Genomic DNA, 24127 nt, shown 5'->3' with positions numbered 1-24127 from the left:
GAAAAGCCTAGGAGAGTGTCAGTTAAAGTAGACAAAGTAGTGTAGCATTTAATGCAAAACAAACATTTTGACTCGATTGGGTCTGGGTTTTTTGCTTGAATGAAAGCTTTGATCTGATGTTGGAGTCTTTTATTCAAAACAGTCTCATGCAAAACAGTCGTGTTGGCGTGGCACCCAATCAGGGGCCGATTTTTTAGGTAGTATGAGAATCAGGGGATATCTTCCTAAAGCGAAAACAGAACCGACCAATTTCCGTATTCTTCCTCTGTACCACCAGATCATTTCACAGATGAGAGATTTTTGTCAAACATATTTCCCCCCTTTACCTGAAACCAATGGTCTGATGCACATTAAAGGTTTAACACAAACACATAAATGTAAAAAAGCAGTTCAACATTTAGAACTTTGACAGAATTTACATCTAGTTTTGAACCTTACAATGACTAAATCTAATTGATTTGAATTAAAAGCAAGTAAAAGGTGTTAGCAATCCTGAGCTCATATTTTGTCTAATTAGACAGTCCAAATCCTGTGAGTATCTATGTTTGTAAAATTAAAGTATCACTTAAAACTAAATCAGAATAATTCGGGCCTTAACTGTAAGAGTTCATTGGTTCAAATCCGTCTCTGGAGGTGAAAGGTAGAAGTCTACGGGTGTTTTCACACCTGAGGTACCATTTAAAAACAGACTGTGTTTTTTTTTCCTCCATTGGCGCGGTTTGTTTATGTAGATGAGCACAGCAATCAAACAAGGGAAGCGGGCCAAATCAAGATTCCAAACAAACTCTAGGGCGGTTCATTTATGGTGCGAATGTGATCCGACTTCGATCAGACACAGGTACCAGTTGTATGTGCAAGCTTAAACCAAAGCCTTCCTGTAGCCAAATTTGACTTGCATTGTGGGAGGTGGTAGAGTTAACAAACTAATGAACTTTTTCATAAAGCATAAAGCCCCATAATCTTTAGACATGTTAACATCACCTAGAATCTTCTTTTTAATTTTAATGTCAATGTCAATTTATCCCCAGCTGCTGGTAAGGCACAGGTATTACATCGCCGTTGACTGCAGTCCCACTAAAATGTTTTAATAAAATGCTAAACAACGACGTTCTGCCACTGAATACCTTTAAATAAAGCTGGAAGATCTGTTTTCAAGGCAAACACTCCAAACTCAGAGCTAAATATGGGCTGGGAAACTAAGTTTTAGTCGAAAAATGACAGAAATGTGAATAAAAAAAAAAAAGTAGTTTCGAAAAGATGTTTATGTAAAACATTAGTTACTATAGTTTACAACAGTTATAAAGTGACATTGGATGTTTGGTCAATCATTTTTTTGTTACATCTGTATTTTTTTTTCCTTTTATAATTTCAAGAGCCCATTCCATTGACAAAGACACTGGAATTGATATTGGAGACAATTGCAGGGGATTACTCAGACGTAGAGGACTCATGTGACCCCTTTGAGGATACTGATCAAACATCCTCCACCTCAGGAGTCAAGCTGCAGCGAGGAGGAAGACATTGGGAATGAGGACCCTGTTCCACAGCCCACTGAGGCCCCTTGAAGATTTTAATGTCTCTTTGGAGACACTACAGTGAGCCAGTGGTTAGGTTTTGTTTAGTTTGCTTTAGGGCTGGGCAATATATAGAGATTTTTAAAATAATATTGAGATTTTCAAAAAAGGCATAAGATGAGAAAATACGGTTTATATCAATATAGTCTATGTTGCATTGGAATTATGTTTTTATGCATTCCAGTAGGTTATTTAATCTCATATTTATCTACAGCTGTTTGTTAAAAATTGTGCCTGAGACATTTGGGATAAATCGTTGATTCAGAGAAGCCTTTTTATAATTACTTCATGAAAAGAAGACATATTGAAATAAATATCGTATATCGACATTCAGCCTAAAAATATTCATTATTTTTGGTCCATATCGCCCAGCCCGAGTTTTGTTTCACAAAAACATCATCTAACACTGGACTTATAATTTCTGATTCCATGTACTGTGGTGCTGTTGGAAAGAAATAATTTGCAACACCTGTTTACAGGTTATTGTTTAATTTCAATTCAATTTTATTTATATAGCGCCAATTCATAACATGTCATCGCAAGGCATTTTACAAAGTCAAATTCAATCAAATCATACTGACAAATTGGTTTAAAAGTTTCCTAAGGAAACCCATCAGACCGATTAAGTTTTGACAAGCAGCATTCAATCGTCCTGAAAGAGTGCAGAGCCACAGGGAGAGTCATCTGCATTGCTGATGGCTTTGCAGCAATCCCTCATACTGAGCAAGCATGAAGCGACAGTGGAGAGGAAAACTCTCCTTTAACAGGGAGGAAAACCTCCAGCAGAACCAGAACCAGGCTCAGCGTGAACGGCCATCTGCCACAACAGACTGGATTTCTTTAAGAAAACAAAGCAGAGACAAAAAAAAGAGCATAGATGCAATCCATCATACCAAACATTAAGATTTCTCACATTCCCAGAATGTTGGACCCACCATAATCAGACTCAAATTATGGACTATTCCATTTAAGAACAACTTCAGGCACTGTACTTTTTCTAACACATTCAGATATTTAACCAATACCTCTAACAATACACCTGATGTGCATTGTTAGAGGTATTGGTTAAATGTATGTGTACATTGGTAAATGTGTTGAAGTAAATCATTTTTATTTCATTTTGATTGTTTTTCTGCCGGTTCTGGAGAGCAGCCCACACCTAACCTAGTGTAAGCCAGAGAACGAAAGTGGGATGGACAAAAAAGGCTGGACCCCTCTGGATATATAATACAAAATATCGATGAAGATGTGATTTAACCAATTGTATGACGGTCCAATCTTACAGCACTAGCTAGAACTTGGTATTGGCTCAACACATCAGTTTATGGCATGCTTGTATCTGTTAGCATGAAAGCAAATATAAAACATGGTCTGAATTGCAGGCGCTGAGTGTATTTTTGCTGATTTTGTTTTTCCTTATCCATATTTGGTTATATGCGAAACAATGGTGATGAAGAATGTCAAACACAGTGCTGAAGTGGGAAATAAAGACGTCTTCCCCTTGTTACACAATGCCATATTGATTAGGTTCTTGAGAAACATTTTTTTTTTAAATGCAATCCATGTTCAATAATTATGTTAATATTTTGTCATATTTATTGGAACCCCCCATCCACCAAAAAAACAAAAAGCTAGTAGAAATGTAAACTGCTAGGCATATCAAAGTTCTGTTCTCACGAGGTTAAGCAACCAAAAGACATTGTTCAGTTTGTTAAACGTGACGACGACGGGGATCACGGACGAAGACGGTGAAACAATTCCCACCGACATTCTCTTTGACGTACGTCAGGTCCCCCTTTTATCCACAGCAACCCCATCCTCTTCTTTACATGTATAGGCTTAGCGTCTCCTGGTCGGGCCAATCCCGCAGGCCCGCCGTTGGCACGGTAACGAGCGCTATCCTGGCTAACATCTGCTGCACGACCCAGGGCCACTCAGAATGGGCTTTAATCCCCACACAGCCGTGTTGTGGGGGAAAACATTCTTTTCCTTTTAGACTCTGCAGATAAACAGAGACGAGCGGCGTTGCTGGTAAACCTGCAGACAACCGGCCTCTTGGAAAGACCAGGAATGTTGTCGGTTAGCCCCCCCCCCCTTTTCCACAGTTGTGCCACAGGCCTTTATGGCTGGGCAGAGGGCTGTGACCGCCAGCTTTAGCAGCGAGTTGCCATTGCTGACCCAGTTGGATGGATTTGGGTTTTGAAGTTATTGAACAGTGATGTGAGTGAGTGGGTGGGTCGGGAGGGGGGGGGGGGGGGGGGGGTACGGTTTGTCAGCCAGCCTTGTTATGCAAAAACAACTGTGACATTGATAAAAATGAAAGAAAGAAAGAAAAAAAAAGACAAAAAAAAAACCCCACACAGACAACATTCCACTCTGTGCAAGTTTGCCGCCACATCATTTGGCTGCGGATTCAGGAGGCTGTGGCTGCTGCATTTCTGGTCATCCTTCGCTAAGTTTCGAGTGTGTTGGTCGCTGTCAACAGCAGAGGGGAGAGAGCGAGCTCAGCTGGGACAGTTGCAGAATACCAACACGTGACAGCTTGCTGCCCCCCTGTGGTCCGAGTCGGTACCGCGGCGGCTACAAAACCGCACAACTGCTCAAATCAAGAATGGTTTCAAAGTCATAACGTGACAAGTCAACAGCTCCTCTCCCCCCTTTCTGAAGCCAACCAGCCCATGATCCTGCTTCACATTACTGTTGCTGATAAGGATCTTCTCTGGCAGAGGAAATGAAGACGCGGCCCCGTCAATCAGTCCATCATCTGCTATGAAATATGTATTTGTCTTAATATTGAGTTTGATTCCATCAAACCCATTTCACGGACCATTTCCCTATGCAAACACCTCTGTGGGAGGGGGGGGGGGGGGGGCATAGCGAGAGTTGCAGGGTGTAGTCAAAGCAGCTCGCAGTGAGGCAGGGACACACCTCAGATTGCTCAGTGTGTGTATGTGTGTGTGTGTGTGTGTGTCCTCCGTGAGATTTAATTGAATAGTTCTGCTTCAGTGCCAAGAAGTTAGCTACTCTGTTTGCAAAGGTCTGTGTTCTTTGCGATGGAGTAGTGTTTTCTTTCCCTTCCCTCCTACGGCGTGCCAGTACTGGGCATGAAACACAGTCGTTCCCCGACATCCATCACGGCCACTGCAGGCACATCAAGCCCCACGGGAAACATCTCACGTCCCTCAAGGCCATGTCCCGTAGGTGCCAAACCCAAAACAGACAACAACCGCTCAGACCAAGCGGTAGGTTCCCTCTGGGTGCAACCAGCCCCTAGCATCGCGACCTGGAGAAGAGACGCAGGGGGACACTTCTGTTGTTGTTTGCTTTGCAAAAGTATTTATGGTCCTACAACTCTTTTACAAGTTGACACATTACAACCACAAATGTTATCATAATGTATTGGCATTTATGTGATAGAACAACAAATCTGAAGATAAATGTGAAATAAAAAGAAACGAAGGGAAGGTTCTGCTGCATACCTTTTGGGATTGCAGCAGCAAGCTGCTGTAGACATCTCTAGATTGCAATATATACCTCTCTGGCTCTGTCACATTGGACAGAGCGTATCTATAAAGAGCTGCTTTCAAGTCTTGTCACATGTGCTCAATTTGGTCTGGGCTTTGACTGGGCCATTAACACGTACACATGCTTTGATTAAACCACTCCATTGAAAGTGTGGTTGTATGTTTAGGGTGTGGAAGGTGAACCTGTGACCCAGTCTCCAGTCTTTTTCAGCCTCTAACAGGTTTTCAACTAACATCTGTCCTGCACTTAGCTCCAGTGCAGGGGTAGAAGTACCATTCAAGCAAGGCAGTGCTTGAACCCATTTTTTGTCTTTTTACATTATAGCCTCAATATCCAAATAAAGCTAGAGATGACATCACGTCTATGTCTTTTTAAATACCTTGACGGAGCAGAGCAGTGAGAACGGTCTTGTCTGTACTGACTAAAGCAGTCGAATTTTTCCTAAACGAAGCACAGAGGTGTTAAAATCCTTTGCTTTTTCATGGTTATCAAATTTCAGTATGAGACTTTGAACTGACAACTGCCTACTTATAATCCCTTACTCAAAGACAGAGCTTCTGCTGTGGCAACAAGTGCTACAGGAGCTTCTTGAAAGAAAAAGAAAAACAAGCGACGGCCAGGCAGGTACTGCTTAAAACTGGCCGCATACTGACGCCTACTGAATTAAGATTGTTACTGCAAGGATTAGTAAATAAAAAGGACAGGTTCACTGGGGTTTATGTACATACCTACTGCGAAGAAGATAATATGAGACAAAAAAAAATCCCATCTGATCTAAAGCTTCATCAACTAATATAAGGCAGGGACATGATGCTCCTAAGTCCCTGGAACACCACAAAGTAAATAAAGTGGTGTCAGAGGAACAGAGAACCTGAACTGGGAGCGAGATAACAGTCACAGTAATGTAATTATCTGCTGAGCTTGTGTCTTTTTTTTCGTGGGCTTTTGTGTTTCAATGGAACCTACAATCTCATTGTGTGCGCCGATAGTCTGTAAGGGCTATTTGGTCTAGGGACGGCAGATAAGACGGGGTGATACGGAGGCCTATCTGCCTCCCAGCGCCGACGTAACGGGGTCACTCAGCTGCACTCTGCAGGGACAAGTGGAGGGGTAGAACAGGAGGAGATAAAATAGGAGAGAGGAGATAGAGCTGCAGTGATGAACAAGGGGGAGATGGAGTGGACAAGGAGACATGCTGTCAAACATTTAGAAGGACCTTTGCAGCTCAGAGCAGGAGTGAGTGTGTGCGTACTTGTACTTGCAGCAGAGTGAGAAAATATTTTTGTATTTTACCTCCAAAGTGAGGACTTTGATGTAAAGTGAGGACCTGTTTTTGGTTCTAGCTTTTTTTGGGGGGGCTGGGAGTTAGGTTTAGGACTAAGGTGTCAATTAGGTTAAGGTCAGGGTTTAGGCCATAGAAAGACTTGAAGATGAGTGGAGTGTATAGAAGTCAAGGTACGGTCCTCAGCATATACATTAAACGAGGATGGGCGTGTGGGTGCGTACAAGAACGTCCATCACGTGCATTATTTATACATACATGAACTCTTTCTACCTCCTTTAGGCCCTCCGCTCCGGGTTTCCCCTTTAATCCCACATGCGGGACAGAAAAAAAAAAAAAAAAAACACCCACAATGCCGATTGTTTTCACTCTCACACACGCAGACACACACACAGAGGATCAAGCCAGTGTGCAAACTGCCACCAGATATCATCGGGCGCCCCGCTGCTGTTTCTGGTTTCATTCCGATTTTCTCCCCCAAAGACAAAGTAGGCCTAATCCCCTCATGTCAACCTGACTGTGGATTCTGTCAGAGAGGAAAATAAACACAGCCGTCAGAGGGGTCAAAGAACATTCACGGCAATAACAGTTTCAAATACGCGCAGTCACTGCCGTCGCATACATTAAAAAAAAAAAAAAAACCTGAGGTGATTTGACCGAATAGATACCATGCACTGAAATGTGGCTCAATGTGTGAACATAAATATCCTGACAAATAAAATACGGGTTATTTTGTCTCCACTTGCCAGTTTTCCCCAGCAGCAGCAGCGTGACCAGGTGACCAACACAAACGTGTCAGTCAACTCATTTCATTAATTTAAAGAAGTGCAGGGATACCCACATCCTTGACCAGATCGTGAAGGTTCACAAGGCGTGGCTGGAGGCTGGAGTCAGGGTTTCACTGTTCACCACACAGAGACGCATCCACGACCACAGCAGCTTGATTCCTCGTGTTAAGTCACTCCCGAAACAGGAACGTCAGAAGTGACCGAGGTAAATTTGGCATTTCATTGGGAATTCAAGGTCCCAGAGTCTGGAAGAAAAAGTGAAGAGGAGCAGAATGCGAATCGCTTGAGGTCCAGTGTGAGGTTCTCAACATAAGAGATTATTTGGGATGCTGGTGTTGATCTGCCGTGTTTCATCAAGTCTGAAGTCACAACAGCCGTCTGCCGGGAGATTTTAGAGCACTTCAGGCTTCCCTCCGCTGACAAGCTGTATGCAAACGCTGATTTGGTTTCATTCCAGCAGAACCATGGCACCATAGTGGGTACTGTCCAGCAAACTCACCGGATCAAAATCTTATACAGAACGTCCAGTCATGAAAGGACGCCAGGCATGGAGAGGTTTGCACAAGGGTTGAGGTGGACTGTAACTGTCTAATTACAGTTTACGTGGCATGTTTAGTTGCTCTTTCCATTATCTGACGTTCACAGGGATCATCTGAAAGCCTTGGACTCCTGCTTTTCCTCACACCAACACCAATGGGCAGCTAGTGTTTGTCGCACAGAAAGGCAGAAACTAAACAGGAGCGTGGAGCAGCTCTGCCAGGTTACAGCAGCTGCTCCATACAGCGCTGAATGAAGCCGTCAAACACAGAGCCTCTCAAGGCAGGACGCATTCATGCTAGCCTCTGTCACTGGCAGGTGAGGACGCACAAACCAAGGCCAGGTTAAAGCTTGTCTTAGTTTTCTGCAGTTAATCTTAAAAACAGAACCGCAGGAAAATTTTAATAGTAGTTTAGGGTGAGAAAATTATGTTGGACGCAGCAGAGACGCACAGGGAAAAAATCCCTTTTGTCCATTAATCAAATTAACACTATGGATAAGATTCATTCAGCTGTTTTAATTCGAACATTGAGGAGAAGACCAACCACAGATATGACGTTTTCTCTGAAATGTAAATTTTTTTAAGACAAACCAGCCAAAAAATGACTAGTTATTCAAAAATTAGGGAAATTGAAGGAATTTTGTTTAATTAGCATTTCATTATAAAGTTTTGACCTTTATCGAGATTCAAGTCAACGTGAATCTATGGCAGGGAACACAGTTCCAACACAAGAGCTGTCAGGTAAAACAATAACTAAAGACTGCTTCCAGAAAGTTACCAAAGCAGGTGGAAAAATGGGTTTGTTTAGCTCAGCTGCATCTAAAAGCTGTAGCAGAAAAAGATGCAGAGCTCCTGAAAGTGTCCAAAGAAGGGTATAGGACTGAGCATCAGGGAAGAAAACTATCTTGCACAAAAATACAAAAAATGAGGTGGTCAGAGCCATTTTTGTAATCAAGCTGCGAGCAATCAGATGGAGGTTTTTGATCAGAAATCTCTTCAGAACTACCAACCAATAACCATCACATTTCCATGGATTACACATAAGAAAAGAGATGTCTGCAATGTTGGAGCTGAAAAGGTAAAAAAAAAAAAAACTTTGTGGTCCAAAGAACAATTTGGGCCTCCTTTATCAATAAAATTATTAAAACACAGAACAGGTCAATTTCGTAAAAAAAAAAAATTATTTAATGAAAGCCTGTCCTTGTCATACCATCTTTTTGATTTTGAATATATATATATATATATATATATATATATATATATATATATATATATATATATATATATATATATATATATATATATATATATATATATACACACACACACATACATACATAATATACTGTATATATAGAGTATATTACACGATGCCCCACCGTATACAAATCATAGATAGATAGATAGATAGATAGATAGATAGATAGATAGATAGATAGATAGATAAAATTTATATTTTTACATAGAGGCAACTTTACTCTTAGTAGCAACAACACCAATAATTACAATAATACTATTGAAATAATAGGAATAGCAATAGCACACCAATAATAATAATAATAACAATAATAATACTAATAATAATATTAATGTTAGCCTAATCCATTTATACTCGTCTTTTGTTATCAGTATTTAAACTGTTTTAATGTCTGGACATTCAAAAGTTTCACCCAACAAACAGAAATACAGAAACCTTTTCTTGTTCTGATTATTTGTGTTTGTTAATGATGTACACCCCTTAAGTTAACTCACGAAGCCCCTTTATTTCTTCAACAATTTTTGAATGTTGTTAGGTAATTAGTTATGTTTGTACATGGATTAAATTTAAGGACAATTTATCACAATCAAACCATCGTTTTAGTTAATTTCAGCAGTAGCATCCTTTAACATTTTGAATCATCTCCAGCACAGAAAATGGTTGTGTCATCAGCAAATAACACAAACTTCATTATTTCAGATATTTTGCAGTTATCATTTCCATACAGTATAAAACATTCTGGACTCAGCACAGACCACTGAGGGACCCCACAAAGAATGTCCAAACAATTAGAAGACACATCTCCCAGCTTAACATATCGTTGCCTGCCACTTCTATAACTTTTAACCCAGTGCAGTACAGTTTTTCTTTTTAAATCAGTAAATCCTGATTTATTGTATCAAAAGCTTTCTTAATGTCTACTAACACTTCAAGTATGGCTAATCTTGTTGTTCGTTTGGAACTGAGACCATATTGCTTCACTTTTAAAATTACGTTTTTCTAAAAATGATTCCAGTCTTTTATTGAACAGTTTTCCAATATCTTAGAGAATTGTGGTAGCAGAGGTATGGGACCATAGTTATGAATCTGATGCTTATCCCCATTCTTGAATCATGGGATTACTTTAGCTATTTTCATTTATTGGGGAAATAAACTGGTTTGAATTGACAGATTACTGATGTATTGTAGTGGTTTTGAACATAGTTTAGCAAAGACATATCAATACCATGTAAGTGAGTAGATCTTTTGTTCTTACATTTGTTTAGTATGAGTTATTTATTTTTCTGTTACAGCAGTGAGGAACATTGAATGTGGGTTTATTTATTTGTCAAATTTGAATTTCTCTTCTTTCTTATGCACTTCTTGTTACTGTGCACTATTTTATTTTTATATTTGTATCATGTTCATGTTCGAATACATTTCATTTCATTTCATTTCAAATTCTTGAGCAGCGCTGTTGGACGATTGAGGGATGTCTTTGCACAATTCTGACCCAAGATTTACAGAAAGGTTGTCAAAGCTGTCAGCTATTTCATTCACGTTGAAATGTTCAATATTTACCAGTCAATCTATTTCACAGTATAAATGTCTATAATAGCCGTGCTCTGGGTTCTAAGCACGCCATTTTGCCAAAGATATTAATATCTATTACTAAATATTAAGGTAATGAAATGTATTTCGGTTTGGTTACATGTTCCAGTGGAATGCCATATCACTAAAGAAACATGGGACATAAGTTAAGTCGTTTTTATACATTTACGAACAAATGGGGCGTGAAAATAAATGTCACCCACACACAAACACAAGAGGTTTAAATTCGACGAGAAGAGAAATTGAATGCTTGCCTTACCTTTGTTAGATACTTCAGTTAGCGCATACTTTTCACTTTAACCCCGGCTTGCAACTTTAACAAGGACGTGAACGACACTTATCTAGTCTTAATACCCGCCTCTCACTAGAACTGTTTATATCTCTACGGTTTTATCCTATATGGACAATTTATATTAAAGTCATTACTAATTGTTGTCCCTCCAGTCATTGCTCTGTGTATCTTTATGACAAACGGCTAGGCTACCAGCTAGCTGCGCTCCCTCAGCTGCGACAATCACGTCGCTAAGCAACCACAAGCAGCTCTTAAAGGGCTAATGCTAACCCGCTAGCTCATCTGCGGTTGTAAAAGGAGCTGGTATTTGACTCAGTGTACGTCGCTTATGGCGTTGAGCCAATCAAATACCTCCATGAAAGAACATTTCAACTTCTAGAAATACTTCAATCAACATATGAGTCGTTTCTTGAGCTGAGTTAGCCTCTTTCAGTTCGGGTACATTACGAAACTACAATTCCCAGCATGCTCGGCCTTGCCGTATGACTCGTTATTGTGTCGCAGGGTTAGGTTAAATGGGAGTGACTTCAGGATGAGGATTCAGTCGTAGTTATAAGCGGTGGAAGCACAGTTGGACCTGTCCTGTCAGCATGGTGAGTATTAGAGACCGAAGATCCTCAACTGACAGACTGTTTATGCGTTTAACTTGTCGAGTGAAATATTTGTAATTCTTCCTTTAGTCGTTTGTAAAAAATAAATATGTTTAACTTAAAATAAATTAGTATAAAAAAATTCTGATCCAATTTGTAGTTGTTTGTTCTCTTTTAGAATTATGTGTTTGGGGTATTTATTTAAGGGAGGGGGTATTTGTAAGGTAATGAATGAATGGTAGAGGTGTGGGTAAGCTGATAACCTAAATTTATCCTGGTTTTGTCATGCAACAGTGGGTTCTACTGGAGGCCGAATGGTCTATTTATACCCTGACCCCCCTGTTCTAGTTAATCCAGTTGACAAAAAATAGCCACCCCCCTGCCATGTGTGTTGAAAAATCTTGCTGCCAGTGTCAGGAAGCTGCCTATCTAAAAAGGATTTGCACTGACGTCCTTGTGTGTCTTCACTTTGTATTTTTCAGTCTGAGCCTATCAGAGTTCTGGTGACCGGCGCTGCTGGCCAGATTGCATATTCCCTGTTGCTGAGCATCGCCAAGGGAGATGTCTTTGGCAAAGATCAGGTAAAGATGGACTCTATAGCCTACCCTAACAACCCATTCAAAACCATTATCTCATTAGGTGGTGTAAGGGGGGGCGTCACTGTATGACTGATATTGACAGGTGTGTGTAAACTGCTGTGAATGTGGAGAATGCCCCACGCCATATTTTGAAGGGGGTGGTACCGAGCTATGTTGGATGTGTTGGACTTGAACACATTTCACTCACTCACCCATGGGGTCAACAGGATTGTCCTTGAAGTCAGTGAGGGTGATCTTGTGCCAAGAGTCTTAGTCCGTCTTTAAAACCACTTGATCCGTTTGGCACACGCCTTTGTCGCAGAGGCTTACGCGTTCAGCGTCTCTGAAATAAGTCTTTGACATTACAGTTTATAATTAAATACAGACCATTTTAGTCAGATATGTTTAATTATTTTCAATCTAAATCCAAATGTCTCTCCCCCCTTTCTACTACTAGCCAGTCATCTTGCTTCTTTTGGACATAACTCCCATGCTGCCGGTCTTGGAGGGGGTGGTCATGGAGCTGCAGGACTGTGCCCTTCCACTTCTGAGAGGTAAAAAAATCAAAGAGAAAATAAATGTAACAATGTAGTAATATCAGTGTTATACAATAAAATAATAGGTTATTAAATAAGCAAATAAATAAATTGAATCAAATATGTCACACATTTCTAGAAGCACGTCGATGAAGCATAAATTAGCAGTGAATGGCAGAAAGCTGTGGAGCAGTCTGGCAGTTCTGCTGTTGTTGTTGTGGGATCTGGTTCCTAAAGATAGCAGTTTAACACGTTAAGGGAGAGGGCATGAGAAGTCTCATAGTGTTTAGAGTCCTGATCCTGTAGCTCTAAAACAGGTCCAATACAGAGGGCAGGGACTCTTCAGCGACCTTCTCAGCTCCCGTCACTATCCCCTGCAGAGCCTTCCTCTGCTACATTGCAGCCACAGTACCCCAATCGTATGAAATTGGAGAAGTATAGTTAATTCTGTTAGAGCTGTGATGTTTTTCCCCTATCTTAAGCCCCAAAATATTCACTGTTGAGTTTTTTTTTTTTTTAAACTCTGTTTGGGGATACGAAATCACAAAAAACACTTTCTTAAATAGGCTTTTATTGATATTGGTTCCCCAATTGATGGGCTACTTTTTGTATTCACATGTTGCCACTTTTTCCCCATCCTAGTTCCATTTCACGTTTTTTTGTTTTGTTTTTTAAACTAATTCACTACAATTTGCAATTTGGTATTTTGACAAATTAAGGAGGTAAACAGTTATAAAATTGCTAAAATCTTGCCTACTATTACCTGACCTGAAACACTATTACACCCTATTTCTCTTTGTTTTAGTCCTAATCCCCATTTAGGGTGGTCAAATCTTATTTAACGTGCCTAAATGGCCTCAGCGAACTCCTGTTGGTAGACATCATTTATTAAAGTCTTTACAGTAGATTATTTACAGTAGATTACATAAAGAATTATCTTTAAATCCTCGATTGTCAGAGTGGGTAAGAAACAGAGCCAAGGTAGGTGCCGACTGATCCATGGTCAGGGCAAAACCAGAGAGTGGTTCAACTTAGCTACTGTAGTCTTGACAAAGCTTCGTTAAATTGGATCGAATAAGTTCTTATTTCAGGTTTACAGATGGTACTGCAAAAATCGGCTAAATTAGCAGCCGTCCCATGTTCCACTTAGAGGAGCTTTTAATTTGGCTTCTCCTCTTTAAACTGAACGTTCACCCCAGGAATCGTGTACAGCTCTGCTTTGACTCCTCTGGAGACCTTTGATCAGGCCACCTGACCTTCATGCGTAAAGGTCTTTCAGGTGTCGCCATTTTAACCCTCATCGTGACATCGGCTGTGAGGGGCCATTATGTCCCAACTCCATTGTGACTGTGAAACGGTGCTGTCCATTGTTTTGTTTAGACGGGGGCTGAGAGGCCCTGTAACAACCAGCTGCAATGCAAAGACAGCGCTTTGACAGCGACAGAGATGGATAGATACAGTTCTGGGTCTTCATGAGAAACATTCATTCTATTTAGGCTTATTTTCTAGTCCGGTACCGGACCGTGGTCAATAGAACAATTTTATTTCCGTTTCTGAATTGCAGAGCACTTTTAACTCTGACCTAGGAATAATTTACCCTTAAAATGGCACACAAGCTCAAGGGATGAGCCGGCGATGTGTCTTCATAAGATAGAACTCGTCATTCTCTTGATTTGGAATTTTATTGGGATTAAAAAAAACAACAAAGGCGCCACAGAGAACATAAAAAACCCACCAGTAGTTTATTTTCTCTTTCAACAGACATTGTGCCGACTGACAAGGAGGAGGTAGGCTTCAAAGACCTTGATGTGGCCATCCTGGTGGGTTCCATGCCCAGGAGGGAGGGGATGGAGAGGAAGGACCTTCTAAAAGCCAATGTGGCCATCTTCAAAAGCCAAGGAGCCGCCTTGGATAAGTATGCCAAGAAGACTGTCAAGGTAATAGTTACAGCTCAAAGAAAGAATCAAATGTTTGTTTGGTTTTTTTTTTTAAATATGTTGCTTCTTCAAAATGTTGAATATTTCCCTCGAAGTTACAGATTTGTGTTTTAAACGTTTTTTTGTTGTTGTTGTGGCGACACTCATTTCTAGTCAGAGTTCACATGGAGAAACATGAAAACATATTTAAATGTTCCGATTTTCAGGTGCTGGTCGTGGGAAACCCTGCGAACACAAACTGCCTGATCGCAGCCAAGTCCGCTCCCTCCATCCCCAAAGAAAACTTCTCCTGCCTCACACGTCTGGACCACAACCGGGCCCGCTCCCAGGTTCCTTACCTTTTTTAAGCAATTCAGTTTGTTTGCTCTGACGCTCGGCAGCGATTGAAAACCGTACTCTCCCTCCCCCACTGCAGGTGGCCATCCGCTGCGGGGTTCCCGCCACTCAGGTGAGGAACGTTATCATCTGGGGCAACCACTCCTCGACCCAGTACCCAGATGTGCACCACTGCAAGGTCAACATGTCCGGCAGCGAGCTCGCCTGCTTTGACGTAGTCAAGGATGACGCTTGGCTCAAAGGAGACTTTATAGCTGTGAGTTTATGACTTCTCTGTTCCGCCCATAGCAAACCTATACCTTCTGACATGTTCATAGGACTACAATAATTGGAGCATCTCTAACGCTTATATTTGCCCCTGAGGAAAAACACTTGAAATTGTTATATAGCCTTGACATTTTTTATATAATCTCACTTTGCTTTGGTTTTTTTTAAGAGACCTTGCAAAGAGCACAGTGAGAGTTTTTAGAGGTTCTCCTTCTTACAGAAAAAGCCCATGTTGCAGAATGAAACACTGGAGACAATTTCCCAAATTCCTATTTGATGTCTCTCTTCTTCTTTTTTTCTTCTTCTTCTTTTTTTTTTTTTTACCAAAACTTTCATCACTTCAGGTTCCAAACGTTTTAGCTTTAACCTTCTGTAAACTTGAATTTTCAGTTCTTTTTTTTTTTTTCATCAAAAAGTCCTTGTTGTCTCTTTATAGACAGTTCAACAGAGAGGTGCTGCAGTCATCAAGGCCAGGAAGTTGTCCAGCGCCATGTCTGCAGCCAAAGCCATCTGTGACCACCTGAGGGACATTTGGACTGGCACCCCAGAGGTAAACGTCTTAATTCCTAATGCTACGCCTCTGTTTATGGGGGGAAAAATAGTGTCTAGTTTAGTATGCTTTACAGTCTCTTTTTTTGAGAAATTTGTTAGAATCAATAGGTACCCTTTACAGAAATCCAAAAAAAAAAAAAAAACCTAAACTTATACCACAGGCATATAAATCTATGCTATATTATTTGAAGTTTACTTTTCTAGTTAATTTTGTGGTATAGAATGTGTTTATTTTTTCTTTAATTGAAAAGAAATGACCTAATATTTTCAGCAGTCATTGGGTGAGAGGCGGGGTACTACCTACAGTGACACACAGGACAGACAACCATGCACTCACACATGCTAATAATCAATCAGCCTTACAGTCCTGTTTTTGGACTGTGGAAGAAGGACAGAGTACCTGAAGAAAACCCACACTCCATGCATTAAAGGGTGCATATCATGCTCTTTAATGCCTACCTTTTCACATTGAAATCAATCAGTTGTGCTCTATATGAAGTGGAACTGCAATGCTTTGGTCTAAATTGCTCATTAATTTACCCCCACGTCCCCCCCCCTCCCCGTTGACTGGTGCATCTCAGAGCAACTTGTTTTGGTGCTGTCTCTTTAAGTCTAAAGGAGGCACTTTAAACCCCCACCCCATCCAGGTCACAGAGCGTTCCACTCCAATCGGCCATTTTTGTAGTATGCTGTGGGACGATGCAATGAACAACCGAACATTTTGACTTATACACCTGTAGCTTCGGCAGTTTGGACTATGAAATCAGAGTGAGAAATAAAAATGCAGATTTCATGAAACTGGTAAGCGCGGAGTCTATGACCTTGTTTAGCAGCTCTGCAGCAAGTACTGTGACGTACCCAGGAAGTTTTAGCTGCAAAGCAGTAATGCTACCAACTATGCCAGTGCTTATCAAACATTGTTTCAGACGCTGCTTATCTTTTAGGCATCTGAAGCAATTAGAGTCAGTTTATGGCTGAAGCTGAGGAACAACCTATCAACGTCATCGATTACTTCCTGCCAAAACAGCTTTGAAAAAAAGCTGTAAAATAATCAAGAGGTTCCAGCTATAATGCATGCTTCACTCAGGATTTACTCTGGGACTTTTATGGTCAAAGTATTAAACCAGAGTGAGCATGACTTCATTTAGGGACACAATTAAAAGATGATGTTGGGGGGTTCCATGGAAGCTGCTAAGATCTTATTTAAAAAAGAAAGATGGATGTAATGTAGACTGCCGAGCTGCTGCTTTATCGTAGCTGCGTGTTTTTCAGCTAAGAATGTTTTCATGCTCCCTAAATCCTCACAATTTACATTTATTGCACTCGAAATTTATTGACCCCACCCCTTCTTATTTTGTGTATCAATATAAAACAAACTGATGAATTTAAGGTTGTAACAAAATCTTGGCCGTAGATGACCTGCTGTTCCCCTTTTAGCTGTCAGCTGGTCTTTATTTTCATACTCAGAGGTCAGAACAGAGGTCTGTGCAATTTTCACGTCTCCGGTAAAGATGTGCAGAAAAACTTTAAATTCAGTGGCTGCCAAAAGGATTTTGCAAGCCAAAGAGCGCATTCTTTGCTGCTGTTCTCTGAGAATGAGCTTTGGAAAAACCTTTATCCGTGTCCCTCACCATCCTGCCCACTATGGTAAGATGAGCTGGGATCTTGATCCAGCCTGGTTTTTAAATGTATTCGCTGTGACAGTAGATATGAACATATTGAGGAGAGTTGTATTTCTGGCATTACTTAAGGAGCTCTTGTGTTTTCTGTCTTTTTTTTAAGAATGATCTAGAGAAATGGGAACCCCTGTGTCTCATCATATTTATACCCCGGGGTAATGGAAAGTCCTAGTCTATTTATAGGCTCCTAGACAATCTGATATGGTTGGATATCCTTCACCCTTAAATTGTGGTGAACTGCGCCTTTTGTCAGTTTGGGTGCTTTAATAAAAATACAGTTTTGACCCATTTCCTCTTTTTTTTCCCCTTTTTTTTTTTAGGGTGAGTTCACTTCTATGGGGATCTACTCCACTGGAAACTCCTATGCAGTCCCAGAAGACCTCATCTACTCCTTCCCTGTCCAGATCAAGGTAGCCCTGAGCTGACCTTGCTTTCCCATTTCAGCAAGCCTAGCATGATTGTTCTTCTTGTATGCATGAAAATACAAAACTGAGTGTTTTTTCTTCTTCTTCTTCTTCTTCTTCTTTAGGATAAGACCTGGAAGATTGTAGAGGGGCTGACGATCAATGACTTTTCTCGGTCCAAGATGGAGGCCACAGCAGCAGAGCTGCTGGAAGAGAGAGACACAGCTGTGGCTTTCCTCGGAGTATGACCCCACTCTAATGGGCCGGCACGTACACCGAACCTAAACCCCAGAGGCATGCCTGTGACGCAGCACTCCATGAGCCCCATTCGTCACTCTCTGAAGATGTTTGTGTGAAAAAGAAAGTCAGGGTTTGAGCGTTTAGATGGATTTATATTTGTCCACTGGATACAAGCCAGATATTTATTTATTTTTAGGCAGCAGATCTGCTGTTTCTCTGACCAGGTAAAATGGAGGTTTACCTGGTCAGAGAAACAGCAGATCTGCTTCTTATCAGATTGGCCAAACTCTATCTTTAGCAAACAGTACCTGAACTCTTCCTAACTTTTAATAAGCTACTTATCAGGCTTTGTTCTCTAGAGGCGAGTGAAAGGATGGATGACTCTTCCATACGGTCAGTGATGCACTAAAGTCACCAAACTCTAACTGATGGCTCAGTGTTAACAATTAAAAATCTATTTAAGACAATATGACTGCTTCTTGTTGTTTTCTATAATAACTTGCTTGTTTTTCCTATTTTGTTCTGAATGACCTAACTGACCAAGTTGGCATTGTATCATGAAGTCTGACTGGTTAGAACCATGATGGCCTATTCATTGTAATTATATGTACTTCGAACACTACTATTATCCTGCTTTATTGTACAAATATCAAAAGGTTAAGGTCATATTTATAAAGGCAATCCACTTTTTGTTTTTGGTGGCTGCAGAAAAAGCATCTACAGTAACTGGAGGCATCAGCTGTTGCTGCAATACCTATGGTTTAATAAACTAACTACAAATGTCCCTGATAGTAAGAAGCCACGTTATCCATTTTGTTGGGCCACATTATCATAAACGCATTTTAATTAGTCATATCCCACTGTTCTGTTTTAAAAGGACCATCTTAAACATTGCCACTAAACCCAATATATATATATATTATATATATATATATATATATATATATATATATATATATATATTATGTATATATATAGTATATATATGAAATGTCTGGTAATTTTACTTTAAAAAATATCTTAATAATTGAATAATATAGAAACACTGTGTTTAATATTTCAACGTGGATCCCATAGAGTTTTTATTTTTATTTATTTATTTAATAGCGTGCTTGCGAGAAGTGAAACAAAGCAGGTTTACCAGACGGGGGCAGTATTTCCTCATCTCGTCTCACCTGCATGGGATCTGTTAAAGTCAGGAAACCTCTAAATTAATCCACTACGTAAAATTACCACTCGAAGATTAATACTTCCTGCATTTTATATTACAGAAATATTTACAAACTGTTAAAGTTTGGCACACAAATGTGGAAATATACACACACAAAGGTCAATGTGAGCTGCTTTCCTTTGGCTTCATTTATGTTTAGAACACTGTACAAACTTTCCTTCAGTTTTAACACCCGACGGTATGAAATAGCCTACTGATGCTGATCATGAATATTGATCCAGCACTATTGCGCAATTGCAAAAATGTGCCCTTGGTTGATTTGAAGTTTTGATAAATAAGTTGCAATGCAGCAGGACCCTCATAATGTATGCATGTTTGTACCACTAAAAATCAGCGCTTGGCTTATTTCTAAATAATACCAAGAGTCGTTTGGGAGTCTTAAAGAAGACAGCCTTTCTTGCATTGCTAAATCAAAAGGTCCGGATCTTAGACATATATGAGTAGATGCTGTATCAACGCTTCCGCCATTGTCTGGGTGGCATTTTTGTTGCAAAAAGATGCAAAATGTTGCTCATGGCAGTTCTATTTCAAAAGTTTTTAGGAGGCTGTGTTTTCTGTTTTGATGCTGTGAGGCATTAGATGCACAAGGCGTCTGTCTCACATTGGGTAGGAAAATAATAAATGGAAAAAAGAAAATATAATTGCTACCACAATTTATCTAATTAGTAAGGAACTCTTTACCTTGGGCAGATTTTAATGTAATAGTTTTCATTCAAGTAAGAACGTTTTTGACAGGTACCCCAAGCCATTGTACGAAGAGTTTGAATGTTGAAAAGAATACCTGATCGTTGATCATATATGGGTTATTAAAAAATAGCATTGCAAGTATTACATTTCCCCTTCTCTAAATATTAATGGGGATTTTTTTTAGCATTACAACAGTCAAATCTTTGTTTTATTAATAACCCCGTTTCATCATCCAACTGGGAGTTCTCTCTTCACAAAAAGCTAAAATGAATACAGATATTGCCAGATTTTATCTGTTACCAGCACCGGTAGTGCTGAAAGGAACATGCATTATCGTACTTTTAAATGACTATCATGTGTGGTTGGAGAAAACCTTAGCGTTTCTTTTATTTAGAAAACTTGTGTCAGTTTCCGAGACAAACATGCCACTCTCAAGATGGCGGCGTCCCTGGCGTATCGCCTCTGATTGACAACGAAGTACAATCGCGGCGTCTATTCGTGTACGTCTACATTCCACCAGCGGCAAGAAACCATCAAAAATACGTCGCAAAAAGCTATTGGTTGCCAAATTTTCATCACAGGAGAGAAGCCCTCTCATTGGTTCCCATTTACCCTTGCTTGGAATGGCAGTGTATTGTAAAATACCTCAAAAGTGTTTACCTTTTTAAAAATTTTTGTCACTATTTACGCTTTTAGTTTTTCCTCCAAATACTGAACTGCAAAGGAAACAGCGGCATGGTGTTTTAAGGTGGTCCGCCTCTAAACAGAATCCAGCCTGCGTTCACTTTCTCCTTTGCTGGGCTCCAGGCCGAGACACCATTGACTTCCTTCCACCAGCAGCATCCCGCAGTAAGCAAACGGCTTTGTACTAAATGCTGCTTTTTTAAAATCAATTTATCCCTGAAAGCCGCCGCTCAGCTGGACGTCAGTCGGTGGTTCTCGTTAGCACCCAGTTAACCGAACGCATTTTGCGGAGAAAAAAAAAAAGGAGAACGCTTTCTCCCGTGTGGCGTTCAGAGGAGCGCCGTAGATAGTTGAGCCCGCTGGACGGCATTCCTGGAGGACGGTCATCCAGCTTTCCTTCTTCCCTGAAGGATGGTTTCATCGCGCTTTTAACCTTCGCGGTTAATAATTGACAGTGTCGCCGTAGACGTGGACTCTGGGTTGAACAGAAGTGATTAAACAAAAAAAAAAGTGTCTGGAAGGGGGGAGGAGGCAGAGGGAGATAAAGTGTGAGCAGAGGTGTGTTTGGATGTCACAGCCAGGTTTCGGGCCGCGGGCATGTGAAAGAGGGAGGCAGAGTAACAGATCCTGCTTGGCTCGGTTCCACGTTTCGCGCTGTGTCTTCTGTGGAGGGACGTCTGACTGCGATGTGATTCACTCGGCGAGGCTGACAGGGTGGCCCAGGTCCTCGGATGGTTCAGAAAACGGGCTCCGCACGTTCGCGTTGATTTACGGGATGTGGCGTTCAATGACCCGTCGCTTTTCACAGTGAATCTCATGGAGAGGACAGAACAACTTGAAAATAGCACTTTATCTGCTTGAAACTACTTGACTGGATTGATTGTACCTTGCAGCTTAATCATGTCACTTTATATAAAAGGTAAGAAGCTATTCTGGTCTGAATTCGATTTTGTTTATAAAACGGGATTTTGTTTTAATTTATTTTCATTTTTAGTCTTTTTAAGTCAGCTGGGACGGCTGTTTTCCCTGTAATGTGTCTTAAATGGCTCCCAGTTATGTCTCCTGTTTTGATATTACTCCAAACAGGAGAAAAAAAAAGATTTTTCTGGACACTTGTAATTGACAGAGCGCTGAAGTTGTTCTCCACATACAGAGGGGCTTAGTCATAACCCACTACAGTAACTGCCAGGTCCAGGTTTTATTCCTCTCAGTCCCACACCTTCCTTCACGTTAAAGCACAAGGCTTTGGCTGTTGCGTGTTCCTCACTCCGGCCTTTGTTCCGTATCCGTTATCAGTCACTTCTTTCACTCAGATAATCTTAAGGTCAGTGGTTTCTGGATCATTTTCTGGTGGTTTGCCAGGATAGTTTCTTTCTTTCTGCCCGTCTTTAGACAGTCTAAGCTTCAAAGTTCCCAGTGTTTGTGACAGCCCTTCACTGTTCATCATAAAACACCAGAAATCATCATTTCAAAAAGAACTAATAATAATGTGTGTGTTTTCCCCCCCCCAAATGACATGATCATCATTTTTACTTATTTATATTTGTTATGCCTTTTGCTTAATTGACTAATTACTACGCTTACATCCTTTAAAGAGCCGTACCTGGGGTTGCCAATGTTTTTGTCCCACACAGTCCGTTTGTAGTGAAGCTTACAAAGCTTACAAGCTGAGAAGCTTGGGAACCGCTTGTTTTAACTGCAAGCCAGCTACCAGATGATTCCTCACAGTGTTGGATTTAGTCTATCTTAGCAGCGCCTTTCAAAAGCGTCCGAGCATAAATGCAAAGAGGGATTCTTGCGTTTGCGTTAAACTCCTAATTGGATACGGAACACCTGTCAACATGGCAGCAAAAATTTGTACGTTTAGGGTTGATGTCCTGCTGGAAGGTGAATATCCGTCCCAGTCTCAAGTCTTTTGCAGCCTCTAACAGGGTATCGTCCACGGCTGCCCTGTTTTTAGATCTTCCCATCAGCTCTAGTCAGCTTCTCTGTCTGTGCTGGAAAGCATCCCCACGGCATGATGCTGCCACCGCCATGTCTCACCGCTGGAATGGTGGGTTTTGGGTGACATCTCCACATGGCTTGTTAAATGCTGCAGTCAGGGTTTCCCATGGCTTTCCCGTCACCTCTCTTCCATAAAGGCCAGGCAACGCCGAGCACAACCAACAGGACACAGGTTCTCCCTCTTGAGCTGCGGATCTCTGCGGCTCCTTTGCCTTTAAGAGTGTTTAGATGTCTGGCAAAGTAGTCGTGTTTTTCTTCTTCTCATTTAGCACACTGATTAAAAAATAAAGCAGCAGCTTAACCCCTAATGGAGCACGGCGTGGTGCTCGTTTCCTGGGACTCTCTGATTGGCAGCGATAAGGATGTTGAAACGCCACATTAACTAACCGAGGCCACGGTAGAAGCTGTGAAATCTTTTGATTTCTTACTCCACACGTCAGCCGTTTCTTACTTCTGCTGTTGGGAAACGGACAGGGATGGAAATGAGTGCATTTTAAGGCGCTTCACTTGCTAAAGCTGCCTTTGACACGCATCATGTTGTGGCCCTATAATGGCTAACTAAGGTCAGCTGTCAGCCTATATAATGAGGAGAGTGCCGCCACTCCCTGTTCTTATATACGCAGACGCCTGAATAAAGCTACATTTCAGCAACCGACCTGTTTCTCACATTTCTCCTCGGCTCCATTTCTGCGTCCACACCGTCTCTTCCTGCCGTTCTTTCACAGATATTTCCTGAAAGTTTGACCTGGAAGAGATTGGTTCCCAGTTTCGAGTGACTGTGAAGGGACACAGGATGTAAAATGTACGATCTGTCCACTTTAGTCCTGCGGGTTAGAAAACGGCCACTAATACTGTCAACGGTCAGGATTTAGCTTTTTTTTTTAACCGTTGCTAAAATGTTAGGATCCCCCCCTGTGACTGTCCAGATTTGTTGCCCGACCAGGAATGACGAGGAAAAGCATGAAACTGACTTGTATGATTTCCAGGTCTAAAAGAATCTGGGAAAGTGTTTGATTTTTCCAGACTTTTCTCCTTCTCCCAGATAACACAGATCTAATTATGGCCCATTTTAAAAAAGCACTGGCTTTTAGTTAGTTTTATATTGATTTCACATGCTGTATATTGGATTTGCCAAAGAACGCACTGCTGTCTGAGTCTGATCTCCGACAAAGACCCCAGTGCTTCCTCTGTGTCTCTAGACAACCTTTTATCCAGGTTGAATTACACTGTCGGCTCATAAACCGGGTTGAAATTGTGAAACAAGGCACTAAAAAGTGCTATTTTTAGGAAATGTTTTAAAAGGAAAAACCCCCAGAATAAATGTATCAACTATCAAGCTTTACAAACAGACCTAAGAATATAGCCCGTCTAAATTGGCCCGGATGCCATAAAAGCAGTGAAATGACGCTAGAAACATTGTATGTGGTATTATAAAAGTTATAGATTAACTCCTCAGCTCATAAAATCAACATTCTTGCAAAACAGCTTCTCTACCAGAGGCACAGATCTATTGATTAATCGGCTATTTTACATAAAAAGTCTAAACACTATAAAT

General features: G+C 40.8%; 2 protein-coding genes across 3 annotated transcripts in view; both read left to right on the top strand.

Moving 5' to 3' along the window:
- Positions 1 to 11338: 11338 nt before the first annotated feature.
- On the top strand, positions 11339 to 18435 carry mdh1ab (malate dehydrogenase 1Ab, NAD (soluble)). The gene is made up of 9 exons (XM_012872793.3): positions 11339 to 11440; positions 11920 to 12018; positions 12473 to 12569; positions 14313 to 14488; positions 14695 to 14817; positions 14904 to 15080; positions 15528 to 15641; positions 17643 to 17732; positions 17852 to 18435. The coding sequence occupies exons 1-9, from the start codon at positions 11438 to 11440 to the stop codon at positions 17972 to 17974; spliced, it is 1002 nt and encodes a 333-aa protein (XP_012728247.2). The 5' UTR covers positions 11339 to 11437; the 3' UTR covers positions 17975 to 18435.
- Positions 18436 to 20444: 2009 nt separating this feature from the next.
- ugp2b (UDP-glucose pyrophosphorylase 2b) overlaps positions 20445 to 24127 on the top strand; it is a 34522-nt gene continuing 30839 nt past the window's right edge. The window contains exon 1 of one of the 2 annotated variants that reach the window (XM_012872792.3): positions 20445 to 20733. Coding sequence is in view for 1 of the 2 variants with exons in the window: in XM_012872791.3 (XP_012728245.2) it covers positions 21469 to 21487 (19 nt within the window). In the remaining variant the exon portion in view is untranslated. Of the gene's footprint in view, positions 20734 to 20926; positions 21488 to 24127 lie in introns of those variants that run through there. The other variant, XM_012872791.3, reaches the window with a different exon arrangement.

The sequence above is a fragment of the Fundulus heteroclitus genome, chromosome 22 (assembly GCF_011125445.2).
Source record: "Fundulus heteroclitus isolate FHET01 chromosome 22, MU-UCD_Fhet_4.1, whole genome shotgun sequence".
Lineage (NCBI taxonomy): Eukaryota > Metazoa > Chordata > Actinopteri > Cyprinodontiformes > Fundulidae > Fundulus > Fundulus heteroclitus.
The sequence above is the reverse complement of the archived record's forward strand: the minus strand, read 5'-3'. Positions and strand labels throughout refer to the sequence as shown.

What these genes read in the sequence shown, in the direction of transcription:
- mdh1ab (XM_012872793.3), top strand. An exon ending in TGCCCTTCCACTTCTGAGAG is followed by an intron (nt 12,570 to 14,312) that starts GTAAAAAAATCA and finishes CTCTTTCAACAG; the next exon opens with ACATTGTGCCGACTGACAAG. An exon ending in ACAACCGGGCCCGCTCCCAG is followed by an intron (nt 14,818 to 14,903) that starts GTTCCTTACCTT and finishes CCCCCACTGCAG; the next exon opens with GTGGCCATCCGCTGCGGGGT.